The sequence below is a fragment of the Falco biarmicus genome, chromosome 2, assembly GCF_023638135.1.
Source record: "Falco biarmicus isolate bFalBia1 chromosome 2, bFalBia1.pri, whole genome shotgun sequence".
In the NCBI taxonomy this organism is placed as follows: Eukaryota; Metazoa; Chordata; class Aves; order Falconiformes; family Falconidae; genus Falco; species Falco biarmicus.
The window spans coordinates 113,169,717-113,187,874 of NC_079289.1; the positions used below are offsets into that span (position 1 = coordinate 113,169,717).

General features: G+C 45.8%; 1 protein-coding gene across 2 annotated transcripts in view; it reads right to left on the reverse strand.

Moving 5' to 3' along the window:
* Positions 1-17,948, reverse strand: part of VGLL3 (vestigial like family member 3) — a 28,403-nt gene extending 10,455 nt beyond the window's left edge. Inside the window, exons 1-3 of one of the 2 annotated variants that reach the window (XM_056329642.1) lie at positions 17,617-17,948; positions 8,079-8,331; positions 2,143-2,643 (exon numbers count right to left, since the gene is read on the reverse strand). In XM_056329642.1, coding sequence (XP_056185617.1) covers positions 2,143-2,643; positions 8,079-8,331; positions 17,617-17,721 — 859 coding nt within the window. In that variant the 5' untranslated portion in view covers positions 17,722-17,948. Of the gene's footprint in view, positions 1-2,142; positions 2,644-8,078; positions 8,335-17,616 lie in introns of both variants that reach the window. The other variant, XM_056329641.1, reaches the window with a different exon arrangement.
* Positions 17,949-18,158: the final 210 nt, after the last annotated feature.

The window sequence follows — 18,158 nt, forward strand, 5'->3', positions numbered from 1 at the left end:
TCAAATGTACAAGCTGTGGGCAATCCTGCAAAGGGAGCTCAGAGCCTGCCTGCCCTTCCCAGCAAGCCTCTGCTTGGAAAGCACGGGAGAGATGAGCGTGCAGGGTAAGAAAGCAAATAATTGTAATGTCACAGGCCACCACTACCTGCTGTGTTCCGTTGCTTGCTCCCTTGCTTCCAAAGCTTTATGTGCCAAACTGGGGCTGCCTGATAAGTTTTTGCTGTTGCGTTTCAGTGCATGGCTGTTTTGAATAGCCGCAAACAAGTGAGACATCGGTCTGCCGAGGTCCTCTGCTTCTGCCCCCTCTTTCCATTCCACCACTGGAACTCAAGGACTAAAACCCACACATCAGGCACGGGCCAGAAATTAACAGTTCAAGCCTTTTCCACTGCCTCCCCTGCCGAGTATACAAACTGCAATACCTGCCAGCCATTTTTGAGCGCTGCCAAAGCAGGATCCTGACAAAATTAGCATCCAACTGTCCCCTTCCACAGGGATCGTCACAAGGAGCAGGCAGCACCAAGCAAAGGCTGTATTAGTCCTCTACGGCAGCGCTAGGACCCATAGTCCTTTCTGAGGTACTGCGGTGTTACAGGAAAAAAGCACCTGGTTTATTAGATGTACTACTACCAACAAAATTGCAATAAGCAAACCCAACTTGCTCAGTACTGAAACAGCTCATGGTCTAGGCTGAAGTTATACCTAAGCCGGGTAGAAGTTTCTCCTGACTAGCACCCCTTACACAGCTCTCGGCTCCGTCCCCAAAGGTAAGTCAAATAGCAGAGCTCCGGAGCTGGACTGCTGGGGCTACTGCCACACCAGGGGGCTCGTCACCTCTACCAGGGGCAGCGACACTTCGCTCACCCTTCAGAGAAGGCAGCTCATTATGGAATCTGTCAGAAGGGCAAAACTTGAGATCCCAGTCTTGTCAGATTGTCATTTTATACCCAAAAGCATAAAATGCAATTCCTCTTGTATCACTGGCATGGCTGGAAATGTTATTAATAGATACAAAACTGTCCAGTGCTAAGACTCCTATCATGCTTTCTCTTAATTTCTTGAGGCAGCAAGTGGCACGGTATTTAGAAGAGATTATTGGTTCCCAGCTGCTATCAAGGGGAGAGAGAGATTTGCATTAGGTTCATAGTATTTCATATTTAAGAAATAGCATGTTTTTTTCTTTACCAATTCTTTGTTCCCCTGCACACTAATCAAAGCAAGGAAGTGCTTCTCGCACATTGAATCAGTTAGCTAGAGCTATCAAGAAGAGAGACAGATACTTTAAAGAAAAGGGAACAGAGATGCAAACCTAGTATTTCCTTAATAAATAACATAACGTGTTTCAGAAGTACTAATCTGCAAGGATCGCTGCTGGCGAGATAAATACCAAGCAGACTCAATAGTGCATATGAGCTCCAGGACGGATGCGCTGGAAACTGTTTGTCACCCATCATCACCTGATTGCAAGCAACTACGAGCAGCGAGGGCTGCTTGACTGCTCCTAACACTGAGATGGGAGCTTGCCAGGCAAAGCTCGCAGATGCAGATGTAGTTCGTGGAAGCTGTCCTACGCCTACAGACCCTGCAGCAAAATGGATCTAATTCACAGCCCTTTGCCTATACCCTACAGAAAGAAGTTTGGTTTGATGGCGAGCACAGCTCAACCGGCATCTCTGCTCTCTCTGTGACACCTGGATACTGCACAGGAAGGAAATGCCGATCTGTTCCAATTTAGATGAGTAGGATGCGATCCTCATGCACTGACAAGTTATTAGTTCAGTCCTCATTGGAGCTGTATTTTGGTGAATGCACGCATGAACTAGCTGGACAAGCTGGAAGCTTCCACATGGAAGTTTAATTAGCCATTTCCCACAAGATTTAAACCAAAAAAAAATCTATCATGTCACAACTCATTTGGCTTGAATGGGACCAAGGCAGACAAAGGTCTCTCAGCAAAAGGCAGCGAGAGCTGGATGTTTCACAGCTCATCTGCCCTGACAGCAATTTTAGGAGAGATTCCCACCTGGAAATGTATTTGTAGAAGGCTCTGAGAACAAGCCCTGCTTCAGCTGTGGGGAGTCCACTTCTTTGCTCAAATCCTTCCTGCTAAAACAAGTCACAGACAAAATCGAACCACCTTACCTGTGTCAAACCCAAAACTTGGTACAATGTCCACCGTTCCATGAAAGGCTCCAGCCCATGCTGAGGTAGCGCTGGTGACAGCAGCGGGATCCGTCTTTGTCACGTCACACTGGGGAGCAGGAATCCTGGCTGCGCGGACTGAAGGCATCAGCAGGGACCCATACCGGGGGTCACGGTGTGAGCTGGGATGGTGATGGTGCATGTGTGGATGAGGGTGATGGCGATGCATGTACACGTCATGCATGTGTGCATACGAAGGGCTCACCTGAGATGCTAAAGGATAATGCCAGGATTCAGATGCAGCAGGGGGAGGAGGTGGGGCAGTCTGATGAAGGCCGTGTCCTGGCCAGCTGCTGGGATCTGGTGTTGGGAAGGTGCCTGGTGCAGTAACGGGGAAATCGGGGTGTACTCCACTTAAGCATGGTGGAGGGGGAGGCTGGTAAGAGCTGGTCCAAAACGAAGCTGGGAAACTGCTCCTTTGGCTTGAAATTGTTGAGCTTTCTGTAGAGAGGAGAGAAACGAAGTATGACTGAAGCTGAACAACAAATGTAATGACAAAAAAACCATAATGGTTTTCTACTCTCTGAAATTTGTAACACTGAACTCAAGCTTCCTCAGCAATTACAGACTGACAGAGCAGCTGAGGTAGGAGGGAACCTCTTGAGATCATCTAGTCCAACCCTTGTGCTCAAGCGGGATCAGCTGGAGCAGGTTGTCCAGGACCAGTAGATTTTGGCTGAGATCCAATCCCCACAACCTCTCTGGGCAACCTGTTCCAGCGTTTAGCAACCCTCAACAATTTAGATTAAAAGAAAGAAAAGCGTTTTCTTGTGTTCGGGCAGAATTTCCTCTCTTCTAATTCATGCCTGTTGCCTCTCCTGTCAGCAAGCATTGCTGAGGAGAGCCTGGCTCCCACATCTTCATTCCCTCCCATCAGGTATTTACACATATTGGTAAGATCCTCCCCAAGAAGACTTCTTCAGGCTGAGTCGTCACAGGTCTCTCAGGACCTTGGTACAGGAATCATGAGGAGAAGCTAACTCCTGACCAGAGCAGACCGCACCATTTGGGAAGGCAGCTGTTGTGGCTGTCAATGCTTCTGAGGACAGAGAAGCAGATCACAATGCAGAACAGGAGACATTTTGCTAAAGGAAGAATACCAGATCTTCTCAAACCAACTGCATGCTTTGATGGGATAAAGGTCGTATCTAATGCATCTTATGTTAATCACTTATAAAATATATCATGTTGCCCTGTACCCAGGAGGATCAGACAAGCAGAAATTTCTACATAACTGAAAGAGGTTTTTGTCCAAGTAAAAGACTCGCTGCTCCTTACAGCTAGGGCTCAACTTACATTATAATGGATTCTACCTCTACATTACAAAATCACATTCTAAAAATTCCTCTTTTGAAGGAGCAGTTAAGTGTTCTTGATGTGTAGGGAAGTACTAGCACCTCCATTCTCCCAATCCTCTTGCCAGCTCATGTTTGAAAGTACTGCTTCATGCAGTATGTCTCAGCTCAAAAAGGGTTGGTTTTTTTTGTCAAAGATGGAAACACAAAAATACAGGACTTCACCTCTGATTAAAGAACAGTCATAATAATAGCCTACAGAGAAATAAAGCCAGGGAAGTTTAATATTTGATGAGGCAAGGAATCCTCTCTTCCTCATATAACATTTACCATTTTTATTTTTTTCTAAATGACCTTTTGTTTTACTTTGTTGAATAAGCAGCTGGAATAAGACTTGGGTGAAGACACCATTGAGAATGAACTGATTCTTCAAACGGTCCTGCCTCTGAACTTTGTTTACACAAAAATATTTTGGAAACAAGAACTGTAAAAGAATTTTCTGACTGCATCACAAGCACACTCATGTATCTGTTTTAAAATCCATTAAAATCACAGAAATTTTTCCTTGCCTCAATTAGATTTGGTTTAGGCAGTTTATTGAGCCTGATTAAATTCTGATATTGGAAATAAACTTCACAAACACACTACGGAGAAACATAGAGAACTGCTTCAGAGGCTGCAAGCTTATCTAGCAAACTGTACTCCAATACGCCTATCTTCATCAAAAGGCTGCGCTTTTTTAGCAACATATTTCTATTGCAATTCATGCTAGAAGACTGGACAGAGCTTCAAGCATATTACAGAAGCCTGAGCACCCCTCCAAAATTAGTATTGTTCCTTGTTCAAAAGGATTAGGCCAAGATGGAGAGCGCACATGTCTTACAGTGTTGGCTGCGGGGCTGGCAAAAAAAAGCAAAACCAACCTGCTTCGTGTGCAGCCTGTTGTTTTCTTCGTTGCTTAACAGAGGAGCACAGCTTGACAGTGCACTGCCAGTATTCTGGAAAATGAACCTCTGTAATCGGGAGTCTTTGGAACCTATCCGGCTGTTATCTGCATGGCAAAGCCCTAAATCCAAACCATGTCACTTCAAAAAAGCACAGAAAACCACAAAGCATCTGCAGGACAACTTTTATACAAGGAGAGAGCACTTCAAACCACTGGATGTGCCAATATGAATTCGTCCCAGACTGCAGAACAGCTTGGCTTTGCCTATCATGCAGAAGGTCTAGGCCACAGAGAGCATGTTGTTTGGTCACCTCTGTTTTTCAAACCTGTGCACATTCCCCAAAGCCATTACCACCGCCAGAAACTGCCAATGAGACACTACGGAGTAACTGCAGAGGCCAGCCTCACCGGTCAAGGTCAAGTCATGTCACTGGAGGGACAGGGTCTATCCAAGTTATGTGAACATGCAAGAAAAGTTCATCCACCCTGAATGCTCACAGAGGATGCTACCAAGTATGCAGCAATCCCAACAAGAACCATCCCCATGTTGAACCACAGCCCTCGACCACCACATATTTCCACGGTGTTTGAAGGGTCTCCTCTCCTTCCCACCTTTCAAACAGCAAGCACAACCAATTATCTTTACAGACGGCATCATGTCAGACACCTGGCCTCCGTGGGAGACGGCAACGGAGAAACAGCCATTTCAGCACTGTGCTTAAGTAAAAAAAAAAACCAATAAAAAAACCTGAGTAGCTTCCACCAGCTTTCAGGAGGGGGGAAGGAGGAATTTAACAAAAATTGTCTGCCAAGAAAGACACTACAGTTACCACGATTTCCTATTCTAAGTGCAGGGAGGCAGGGAAATGGCAGCATCTCAAATACCACGAAGTGGTGACTAATGCGAATGTTCATGGTGGCTGGCCAACACGCACTGAAACCATGCCAAAGCCCGCATGCTGTAAAGAAGACAATGTATGGAATTTTCTGTAGTGCAACATTACTTCTCAGTTAAGGCAGGAGGAAAAAGAAAAGGAAAAAAAAAAGAAAGAAAAACCGCAAAATCTAGGAAAGAAAAAGCCCCAACACTTTCAGCTAGGAAACACATGCTGATAAAAATACTGTTAAGGTAACATCAGTTTCAAGATATCATTAGTTTCATTAGCCCTTGCAAGAGATTTCAGGTAAAGATTTCGAGTAGCTACACCTACAATTCAATATTCAAAGTCCGTGTTACTGCAACACGTTGCAGGGAGCTGTATTTTATAAAAAGTCAGTTTCAAAGTTAATTTTATTTCAACACAGAAAAGACAAAAACTTGCTCTTCTCAGGACAACAGGTTCTATTTTCTGTATTTCTATTATTTTCTGTAAACAAAATCCCCCTTCAAAACAAAAAAACCCCACAATATCACCTTAATGATGAAATTACAGTTTGCTCTTCCATCAGCACACTAAAAACCCCTACAACAACAACAAAAAAAGCCAAAACCATTACTAACCCCTCCTTTCAGGTAAAGGAGAAATAACAGTGAGCTGAGTAGCCAGTCCTGCCCACACACTTTCCGTTTAAATCTGTATCTTGCAAAACAGCTACTGCAAACGCAACAACTTTTTTTTTATTTTTTTTAATTTATCTTTGAGTAATTTATTGACATAAATTCCAACTGCCCATGAAGGTTATTTACAAAAGATCTTCAAGCTCATGCTATTTTAACTTCTTTAGGTAATGGGATATAAATTCATATCCATTTGCTGTAACCGAGCATCTTTGACCACTGTACATGAACCAGAAGACCAAGGTGTTAGCATCGTCCCTTCCCCACTTTTTCCAAGCAGGCACGTTTCAGAAACTCGTTTGGGCCTGATAAAACTCTCGTCAGCTTCTCCTCTCTGGAGAAGCAAACACCTTCAGCTTTCTCAGCATCCACAGTGCAGAACCAAGCGGCCCTGCCCAGCAGCCTCCCCAAGGGTTTTCACACTGCTTCAGCAGGTGCAGTGACGGCAGAGGGCATATCCCCTTACTTTATTCCCAGAAGATGTTCGGGACATGCAGACCTCCGTTCCCTGCCGAGGGTACGGGCCACGGCGGGTCAGGAGGCAGCATGGCTGAACAACCCTTACGCCAGGCCACCGTGTCCCCAGCAGAGCCCCTGGGGAGGGCTGTGCAATCCTGTGGGGAGCCAGGGGACAAGCGGCAGGGAATGTCGGAGGCCAAAGAGGAGACACCCCACCCCACCCACGGTACGTCTCTGGGCTCGGTGAGGAGCGCTCGCTGTAGGCATGAGGTCTCTGGGGACCGCCTTGATCCCATCTCTGAAACATTTATAGCCTGTCTGGACCGTTTATAAATGCCCCAGTCTCCTTTTTAGTAAGCATAGGTTCAATCCTGCTCTCAGTCGAGTCAACGGAAAATTTCCTATTAACATTAATGGTCCCGGCTCAAGCCATAAATTCCTCTAGCTCCCTAGCCACTTGTGCTGACCTTTGCTTAAACTTCCTCGGATTTGTCATCATCCTTCTGGAAAGCAAGTCCTTCTGTGCTATTTTTCGCTTCACAGTAGTTTCCAAAAATCCTGCCTGTCTCTTATCTGTGGCTTTCATCAACACACTCTCACCGCAGCATCGCTGACTATGACACCACCCCCACCCCCCACCCCACCCCCCAAGGATCCGACCCTACAAGGATCCCCGCGGTATCCCTCTCACTCAACCCGATGCAATGTCACTGCTCATGACACTTAGTTTCTGTCCCTTTGCCAGTCCACACAAAGAAACAATGCAGCTGTGGATCTGAAGAATGACCCGGACTGCCACATTCAACAAAATGGAAATAGCATCCTACCAGCAGGCTTTCTCGTCACCGATTCTGAAATTTTATCTGTAAGGTCTGCCTAGCACGTCTGCCAAGATCTGCTCTTCATTACGTTGGTTAGATGTGTAAGAAGACACAAGCGTTACGGCAGTACGCAAATGCCTCGCAGTACCTACCACGTTTCTACTCTCTGCTCGGAAGCAGAGTAACACCATCCCCATTTCACACGTGGGAAGCCAGTAACCAGCCGCTTCTCCCCCGTGAGCTCTGCCCATGGGCGGGCTGCAACGCGCCACGCCATGCGGCTGCAGCCACGTGGACCAGGGCTTGCACCCCAGCCTCTTCCAGCCTGTGCTGGCTCCTCCCCACCTGGAAAGCAGCCTTAGATGAATCTTAATCACCTGGCAGAGTCACTCGAGAAGGCTGCATGGGTCTCCTCACGTCCAAGGCCAGCATCCCAAACAGCTTTGCTCTTGCCTCACAGGCCAAGTTTCACACTTGGAGCTTAAAAATAAGCCTCCAACCTTGCAGCAGGCGTTTGCGAAGCCATGTGAGCTCTGCCCCGTTCCTTCCAGACCTTGGCAGGGCCGCGGGCTATGGCAAGAGAGGGAGACGCCTGCTTCTTCCATGCCTTTGGGACCTTTCTCCCCCTTTAACACTTCAGCTCGCTCAACCCCAAGAAGCTCCTCGGTTCTTTCAAATTTGAGGGGGATTTTTCCACCTCCACAGAGGAGGAAAATTTCAGCTGCAATGCAATGTGCGTTACCGTGACACGGACAGAGTAAGCCACACCACAGAAGGCGAGTTACTGCTCCTCTTACCTCTCCACAGAGGACTTAGCCCTGCCTTGCTCTTGGTAAGGGCAGTTTCTGGATTGAAGCTACTGGCTTGGCTCAAAGCTCTTGAGAAGTGTTCATCCACTACCGAACCAATGTCTCCCTGGAAGTAAGTGAAAAGGACGCAGCGAGAGTTAAGGTACTCCATCTCAGCAGGCTGGTCTTTCTCATCCTCCTCTTGCTTGCTGGGAAGGGTCACTTCCAGAGACTCCTGCATCTTGTTGTATACAGCTAACTTCTTCTGGGATTAAAAACAAAACAAACAAGAGATGTATCACTGATGGCATTCGGTGCAAGCTCAACATCTGGTTTCCTTAAAGAAAAATAACTGAATACATTAAATATTCATTTCGTAACGATAGCTAGAACCCAGGGATATTCTGCACCGCCATTTCACAAAGAAGAGATTACCAGCCCCCCACAGAGTTTTTATTCCTCACATACAGATGGACCTGCTTCTCTGCCACGTTTCACAATCACAATTTACCGGCAACAGCTTCCATTCAATACCTTCAAAAGAAAACAGACAAGCTCTAACAATTCACTCCTGACTCCCAACTGGAAAGGATACTCCCGCTAGTAAAGCCTACAGGGGTCGAGTCCAGCCCTGTGGAAAGGTGGCCAGATATGCAACGCCTGCATTTCACCCGTGTAGCTGTACGTGCACCAGGCTTTGCCAGCTGCACTCCCCCCACCGAGAGCACACAGCCCTCCCCACCCCACATATCCACTTGCTGCTGAAGGCGTAAAGATGGGAGAATCTGGTGCTTCCTGAAAAATTTTCCACTGTATTATCAACATTCGCAAAATCCATACATTCTCATTCCCTGCCAAGAAAACTTGTATCATAGGAAGCTACACCTTAGGGTGGCGACTGCAGTTAGGGGTGGAGTGGGGGGTGTTGAGGGGTTTTTTTTGTTTGGTTGGTTTGGGGTGTTTTGTTGTTGTTTTGGGGTGGTTTTCTTTTATTTTTTTCCCCTTTTCCTTTTTCTTTAGATTTTCTAAACAAGAGCTTCTGGAAAAAAAGGACAAAAATTCAAGTCATAAAAAAGTAAACATGTGATCTGGGGGAAGAGGGGAATTGACAAGTCTGCAAACATATGCAAAAAAATCCACCCCAAACCAAAAACAGAGAAGCATATAAAAAAATAAAACCCGCACAAGCCATCTGTGAATGGCTATTTCAAAATCATCTCTCTCTCTCTCAAATCAAACCTGAATGTCAAAATAAATGTGTGTGAAGATCCATTTTGCATGGAACATATTTTTCAGATGTTCCACTTTACAACTGTTTTCACAGAAAAAAAAAATCTCCCCGCAACAGTCAAGCTGCAGGAATCCTTGTTTTTAGCTCACTAGCCACTTCCACAGCTGACTTTATGCATAAGCAGCTTCAGGAACCCTGAAACAACTACAGCACATATGTCGAAGTATTTCATAGCTTTTCTATAGAATTACTTATCTTACACAACTTATTACTGAAGTTTGACTTATCTTTTACGGTTGGCTTAGCAACACTTTAGCGCCATCAGATTCTCTTTAGGTTTATGGCTTTTTTCCCTTTCTCCAAAGTTGTTCTATAGAAAAAGTTAAACAACTACACAGTCTATAACGTTCCATTTATCCACTAAATACACTTGTCCAATTTAGAAATAATTTGAAGTCTTTTTCAGATCTTGTATATCATCAATGTATTTCCATCTAGTGCTTTCTAAAATTGTATAAGCCGATACAAATTCTCTCATTGTAACACAAAAATGATACTCTGGGGCTAAAACTTAATTATGATTATTTAATAAATACAACCCGTAAAAAATAACTATTGGCAAGTGGAATTAAAACCTATAATACTAAATGCTCATAGCAACTAAGCAATATTGCAGTAGGTTGATAAACATAAAACAGCTCAGTAACACCTTTAATTCCGATGCTGTTGCATGAACTGCAATGAGGGATGTAAGTAATTTTATTTTACAATCTGGGATATCCAGACAATAGTCTGGAATTCAGGTGAACCTGTGCTTCACAAAGCATGGCTTTGCTTAGCACAGTCTTACTTATTTACTTACGGGTTTATCCCAAGATCCTATAAAATATAAAGAAAAACTGTGAGATTCATTTTAAAGAAAAAAGCAAAGAACCAAAGACGGAAACAGCAAATTAACACAGTTTAATAGAAACTAAAATTGCCAAAATTTTAGTCTGAAGAAACATAGTCTGAGGCTCTGAAACACATTTTCACAAACACAGAATTCTGGCTGACCTATACTTTTTTGGTAAATGCCTTTTGCCTTCTATGACCAAAGCAGCAAACAAAAAGTCGCCTTACAGCTCTTCCGAAATGCTTACTAAGATAGCACTCACAGTGAACTTCACAGAACGATGAGACCTCAAGACAGAAATGGTTGTAACAACACTGCATATACAGAAGACATGCATTAGAAATCTGTGACACATCTACCTTAGTGCCTCGCTCATTCTTAAAGGTACACCATAACCCAGTCCCTCTTAAAAATGCAAGACCAGTGCCTGAGGAGGGTGAGGGTTTTTTTCATTTTTGCTTTTGGTTGGATTTTGTTCTTTTAAGTAGAGACAAAGTATGAAAGAGATCCTTTACAGAAGTCTAAATATACATTGATCTACCACATCTCAGGCGCAGTGTACGCGCTTGAACACATGCAACACTTTAAAAGTTGACTTCGATCACAGGTACACTACTTGCATTTCTACTGCAAATATGCAAACAGATATACAAGCATGCAATTATATACAGAAACACACCGTTTAATACAGCCCCTGGCTTGACTTTGTTATCAGGAAGGAAGTCTTTCAATGTTCCTATACAAAGATTGGGAGCTCAGGAAATTAAAACTTATCTCCAGAGTCGCTTCTCAGTGCAGGAATGTCCCCCCTTCCACAGCCTAAGAATCTAATTCATTTTCCATTTCAACTCTCTTCCCTCTCCTCCAGTCCATGGGTAGTCATTACAAGATACTCTGAGCAACTGCTGCTTTTGAGAACCCCAAATCTGATTATTTTTTTTTAATGTAAAAAAACATGACAGTACTGATGGATACATACAAGGCCTCGCGTATGGACTGAAGTTATTTATAGTGAAAAGATGTGTTTTGAGGACAGTTTTTTGCAAAGGATGACAGTTCTAAATTATCTCTTTTAAAAAAACCAACAAAACCAGCTTCAAGCCTGTGATCAGACACAGTTCTAATAAACTTGTATTTCAGGGTGAAATTATCAGCCTGTAATTACAGAACTCTTTAAATAAGAGACTACAGCAAGACAGAGTGACTCAGTAAGTTTTCCCTGTATGCAATGTATATACATCCCTTCCACTGTATACATCCTTTGACGTTTTTCTCCCCCTCCACTGCCTTAAACACCCTGTCTGCACCCAAATTCCGTGTTACTTGTTCTGACCTTACTTTTCATAGCATTTCTGACTGCACTTGCGTGAGTGGAAAAGTACACGAGATCATCAAGTGCTAAATGAAAGATCAAGGTCTAAATGAATTTGTCCCACCGTAAGGGGTGGGGGTGTGGGGGGGGTGGCTTGAACAACCTACTCCCACCCCCCACCTCCCAGAAAAACCCTGGTTAGGTCTCTGATAAATAACCTGGGCTAGCCCAGTTTCACTTTGTTTTTCATAAGAATAGTTCTGGCATATATTGAAGTAGCCAAAGCACCTGTAAGATCTTATGAAGAGTATTTCCTGACCAAACACAGTGTGATTTCGTGCCTATGTTCAGATCACCAATACTTTAATATATTCATGAAATCCACCTCTCCCTTCCTTACAAACTAGAGACTGACATTAAGCAGCCTCCAGAAAACAAAACAAACACCCAAAAGCTCATTTTGGCCAAGACCCAGAATACAGAATTAATAGTCAGCTTAGTGTACTGGGAAATAGGGAAATTCAGCGTCTATAGCACCTGATGCCAGCTTAAGAGAACAGACTTCAGTTCACGGCTGAAGGATGAACGGTACAACCTCTGAGTAAATAGTGCTGCACACCATGGGTTGAATTCGGCTTAAACCAACGCTACTTTTGTTATTTCATATATTCACAAACAGGGTCTTGCAAAGAGAATTTAAACTCTTAACCACAAGCTGTCTAACAAAAGGAAACTAAAGGTCAATAGCAAATCACCACTAATACGGGAATATTAAAGAGAAGGTTTACGCTGGCTAAGCATCATCCTGTCCTCTGGAGAAAATCTGACCACTTCTAGACCAAGAAAGCATGTGGTCCAAAATCTCACACAACCCCCCCTCTCAAAGATTCCTGTTATTTTCTTACATAGCCTATCCAGAACCAAGCAAAACGGTTCCCATGCAGTGAAATTCTGGCCACATTAAAGCCAATGGCAAAAGTCCAACTGACTTCAAGGGTCCCGGATCTCACCCAGGGTGTCTGGTAAAAATGTCAGAACATTCCTCTTCACAAATTGAAAAAAATTCACTTCCAGCTGAAACCAGCTAGTAGGCAGCAAAACAGAAAAACAACCAAGCAGAGCTGAGAACAGAAAAAGTTTCAGTTTCACCAAGTTTGAATAGAAAATTCAGGCCAGCTCTGATTTTTCATATAAGCTGGTTGCCTATTCCTACAGCTCCCCATCTCCACACATGCCATTACACAGCACATGGTCCTTTATGCTCCCAAGCATGAAAGTGTGGTGTGCCTGTGGCCACCTGTTACAGATTTTCCATTATGAGGGAAAGAACAGGAACAAAAAAGAAAGAATAACTACGCTGAGGAAACGCTATATGACCCTATCCTGAGAAAAAGGCTGTCATTTGACATAAGCTTCTGCGAAGGAATTTCAGCAACAAACTCGAGGCAAATCACGGACAGTCCTCCATTTGTGGAGCTGTCTGCCAAGCAGGCTCCCACTGATAACACAGAACGTATTCAAGGAAGGAGACAATTTCAAGCAATCAGGGCACCGAACGCTGGGCCTGAAAGCAGTATTGACGGCATGGCCTGAAAGCATGAAATGCTCACTGCTCCCCTCGCAAATGAGCAAGGCAAGAGCAAAGCCACACGCTCGCTTTCAGGTAAGCCACTGGATTTGCAGCAGCAGAGCCTGGGGCTCCTGCTATGCGCTGCCGATGGAGGGAAGCAGTGGAAAAAGAATGAATTTCTACTTCTTTTGCTGTACATCTAAACAGAGGTGTACCATTCAAGTCCAAAGCTCTATTTTTATGCAGATGATGATCAAATAAAGAGTTTTGTCCCAGTCAGAACGACAAAGTAAAGCAAGCCAATTTTTTTAAATCAGCAGCATCTCATGGGATTAAACAAAACAAACCAACAAAAGCCCCCCACACAAGGCAAGACTTAATCTAGGTTTTGCATCCTGTAATTCTGAGAGTAGCCTTTAAAGGCGAGTTACGTAGGTCTGATTCAGCTTCCAGCAAAGTCGGCAGTAAGGCAAACGTCAGGCTTCAGAAGAAGTCTTGGGAAAGCATCTGAACTACAGAAAGTGAATGCGAAGCTCTCTTCTGCTGCGTTAGCTACGTGGACTGCCACACAGTAAAAGCAGGATAATAAACTCGTCCTCAAAGTTGTGAGCATGTGATACACAGAATTGTACTGAAAAACTAAGTTACAGCACGTGAATTAGGGTTTAGCTACAGCCAGCTGACACAACGTTAAACATGACTTGCCCTTGTCTGCAATGTTGTTAGTCTGGAAGGAAGAGTTGAGTTAGTGACCTAATTTTCTAATGAAGACAAGCCCTTATCTGGAAAAAGTCTGTCTACAGCACTGCCAGCAGAAAGTCTGCCTTGAGCACATCACAACTCTTCATGCAAGACTTGATTTAGCAAGGATGGTGTTGGCTTAGCTCTCTACCTCTACATACCATGAAGAAATTCCAAAACTACCATTTACTGTAACTTCCCATCTCAAAGGTCTTAAGCTCAGCTGTTAGTGAGCCAGGGTGAATCCTACCTTAACCTCAGCTCTGCCGCTTGCTATACCTAGGCTGCCAGGGCACGGCAAGCCATCACAGTGTTCCGTGCACGCCAGGAATACAGTGGGATTCTTCAGCAATTAGGTGTTTCCAGAGTCTCTTCAAATGAGCAGCTCCGTTACACCCATTCCTCTCACCCAGCCCACGGGAAAGCCAAACTCCTGCAAAGCCCCTCAGGAAAGCGTACGATGCAAAGCGGCTGAGTTTCACCATTCTGCAGTGCTCTGCCCTCACGCCGGCACGGCTCCTCACCACGCACAGCAACACATTTGTGTTGCAACACCGGCACACGCTCGCTATGTCTTTTGGCAAAGGAATATGGAAACCCCGATTTATCTGTAGAATTAGGGCCACACCCCATTTTCATCAGCGCCTTCTGGCATTGTACGAGCATGTGTATATACATACTCCGCTCACTGCCCTCCAGCAAACACCCTAGACTGCAGCAATCTCAAAGATCTAAGGTGCTAAGCCTCCACTCCCATTAACATTCAATAGGAATTCAGGCTTCAGTCCATTAAGTGCTTTTAAAAAAAATCCCACCGAAATTAATTTGCCAGCAAGTCCTTTCTTGGCTAAGGATTGGTGAAAGCTAAGCTTCCAGAAATCCTGCATTTCTGTGCAAGGCAAAAATCAGTCCTGCGCTGAAAACTACAGATACAGAAATGTAGGAGTAACTTTAGAGCGGGGTAACTTAAAAAGGCATGATGGACCAGCCCCTATAAAAAAATATATTAATTAATATTAATAAGTGTCACTCCTGCAAAACCCAGGTGCATGCTAGTCCACCATTTAAAAGCAATCCGAGACCTGTTATTTAAAAAAATAAAATAAATACGGAGAAGACCATTCAACCCTTTCACTGCAGTGGCATAATATCAGCTGTGTGCTGGAGATGCTTCTCCTGACCCACGTATGCAGTACGTAACCTATAGAAACACGATGAGGTTAGCTCTCCAGATAGACACCATGGCCCAGAATTTGAGCCTATACATCTGCAACGGCAGCTCCACAGCTAAGGAGCTTGCTCTGCTCTTTAAAAGGGACAAAACTGATACCAAAAACCGGCATAACAACAACACAGTTGTTGCAGATTTATTAAAAATACCTACAAAGATGCACAAGCTTTAGCAAGAGTCACAGACCTTCATCTCCTCGTACTGAGGAGAGAAGGAAAGCCAACAGGAGCACAGCACAGAGGAGCTTTCTCTCTCAGAAAACAAACTGGGTACCGAAAAGACAACAGCGTAGCACACTGATACTGAAAAAAGCTTCCATGGAGTCCTTGGATATTTTAAGGGTGAGCTCCACTTCATCAGATCCAATACAGAGCTTTAGTTTTAAGATATCCCACTAATTCATCTTCCCTCGCTGTTATTTTTAAACCACAGTTTTTAATTCTGGCAAAGAAGAACATACTTTAAAACGGTCATGATCCTCACAAAGAGCGCAGGAGCATTTTACATGTTGAACGCATGTGTAAGAAGAAACAAAAACCTGGCAACAGTTTCTTCACCCTTCTTTCTTACCTTCTGCACCAGACGATTAAATGTCCCTTGACAGGATAATTCTAAAGAAACAGACACTTGCCCAATGTCATGCTTTACGCAAAAAAAATAAATCTTTCCACTACCACTACAGATGCATGAGGAGTTAATTCTGTTTACTTTTTTATTGTTATTTAAAAAACATTGGATTCAGAGAAAATACATGCACTGCTCTGAAGTTCGCAGCTGTTGGAACTAGAGGGTGCAACGTTCTTAGTTCGGCAACAACAGCTCCGTTTTTCAGTCTGACATTTCACTAGTTTGCAAAGACCTGCCAGCTCCATTATATTTCAGGAGAACTGGTGCAAGCAGGATGAACTGAAAGAAATTGTCAGTAACATGTTGGATACAGCAAGGTTTAGAATGTTTTTTGGTGGACAGGGGATATACGGTGCTGGCCACAACTCACAAGCTGTATTGGCTCAACAGAGCTACCTATGTTCCCTGCCTTGCTATCTACCTCCACTTTTCTCAAGCAGCACAGCCCACAAGAACTCAGTTTATTTAAAATAAAATTTCAAGAAACTTTGGCGCTCGTTAGGGTGCCTCTGGGACATTTCATATACGGTGCTGCTTTCAGCTGATGGAGAAACTTCATGATTCTGTTTAAAAATAAAAAGCAATTGCACTTGAGCGTGACACAGCTGCTAACGCGTTTAATAGATTTTTCACATAGGATGTGTTCTACACTCCAGATCTGGAAGACAAATACAGCTGATCACCTACCAAGTTAAATGCCAAAAAGTTCACTGAAGTTTCAAGTACAGTTTTCTACTTCTAGGTCTCTTAGTCAAAGAGTCAAGATATTTGGGATTATTTATTGACTTTCCCTCCAAGTCACGCAGGCTAACAACTGGAGCTCCAGATATTCAAACACAAAAGTTTGTAGCTAAAATTACTGAATAGATGGAAGGTTCTGCAAGCTGTGACCTAGATTAGAGAAGGAGTAATAACGAAGGCATGCTGCGACAGACGAAACCCACAAGTTTTCCAGAGCTCGCATTTACGCTGAACAACGTGAGCAACCTGGACAAGTTCGCTGGGGTATCGTTTCTGCAGCGGGCTCCCTCTCTCAACAATAAAGAAAAGTCACAGTAACACGCGACAGGAATTTTAATGTTTTAGCCCATATTCGTGTCTCCCAGGCAAGCTGATATTAGGGGTCACTTCCCATGTACGGAGAAAACAATCTTCATGGATAATAATGATAAAACCTTATGGAATGCAGCAACAACCAAAAAATGTATTCTCAGATGACTACATTAGGGCCAAGTCAATATTAGTCCCACTTCACCCACGCACTGCATAGTCTAAAAATGCTGTCAGCCTGATAAGAATTTCCTGATTCACTTTTTTTTTTTTTTAAAAAAAAAAACACAACCACAACCAACAAACATCTGATCACCAAATTCAGCTGGATACTCGCCGGAGCCGATCTTGCAGGAGAGCCGGGGTGCGCGGTGCGGTGCGCCACCCGTCCGTGGGGAGCAGCGGGGGTCCCCCCCCGCCGGCGGGCGGAGGTTGCGCCCCTGTGCGCGCCCGCGGAGCGCACCGCACCGGCGGGCGACAAAGCGGGGGAGCTCGGTCAAGTACGGAGCGACGGCGCAGAGGGAAGGGGGGAAGAAAGCAAGAAAGAACTTTCTCCCCCGTCCCCTCTCCAGCCCAGCAAGCCAAGATCCACCCCACAAGTACATGCGTTTGGGGGGGAAATATATTTCTTTTTTAAAAAAATAAGGTCTTACCAGGCTCCGCTGGCCTGGGGCACCCTCAGCAGCTCCCCGCATTTCCAAATCAGGCCGGGGGCTGCACGGCGCATCGCTGGCTGGCCGGGGCGGTGCGCTGGCCAGCGATGCGCCGTGCAGCCCGCTAAGGGAGGGGGGGGGGGGGGGTGTCCCCCAAAAGCGCCCTCACCTCCCAGCCCGCCCCACCGCCCCGCCTTGCGCGGTCCCCCGCGCACCCCTTCCCTCCCCGCGGCTCACCTGCGGGCATCCCGCCGCGGGCGCGGCCGCAGCGCCGGCCAGATAGCGGGGCGCCCCGCACGCCGCCGGGGCGGGCTGCTGCATGGCCACGTCCGAGCAGCTCATGGCCGCGGCCGCCCCGCGCCGCCACCGCCGCCTCCCCCTGCTGCTGCTGCTTCTTCTTCTCCTTCTTCTTCTTCTTCCTTCTCCTCCTCCTCCTCCGCGCAGGGCGGCCGCGGCGGGGCGCCGCGCAGCACCGGCTGCCAGCGCATCTTCAGCGGCCGCCGCGCCCCGCGCCCGCACTTATAGCGCGGCGGCGGCAGCGCGGGGCGCCCCGGCGGCGGCGGCAGCAGCGGGGCCGGGGGGGGGGGCGGGGACCGGGACCGCGCCCCGCCCGCCCCCCCCCCACCTCCCCGCCCGGCGGCTCCGCGGCCGCGCAGCACCTGCCCCCAGCCCGCCCGGCGCTGCGCTGCGCTCCCGGGCAGCCTCCCCCCCCCCGACGCGTTTATGTATTTATTCGCTTTTGGTGCGAGTCCCCCCCGCTCGCTGCCGGGGGGCGGGGG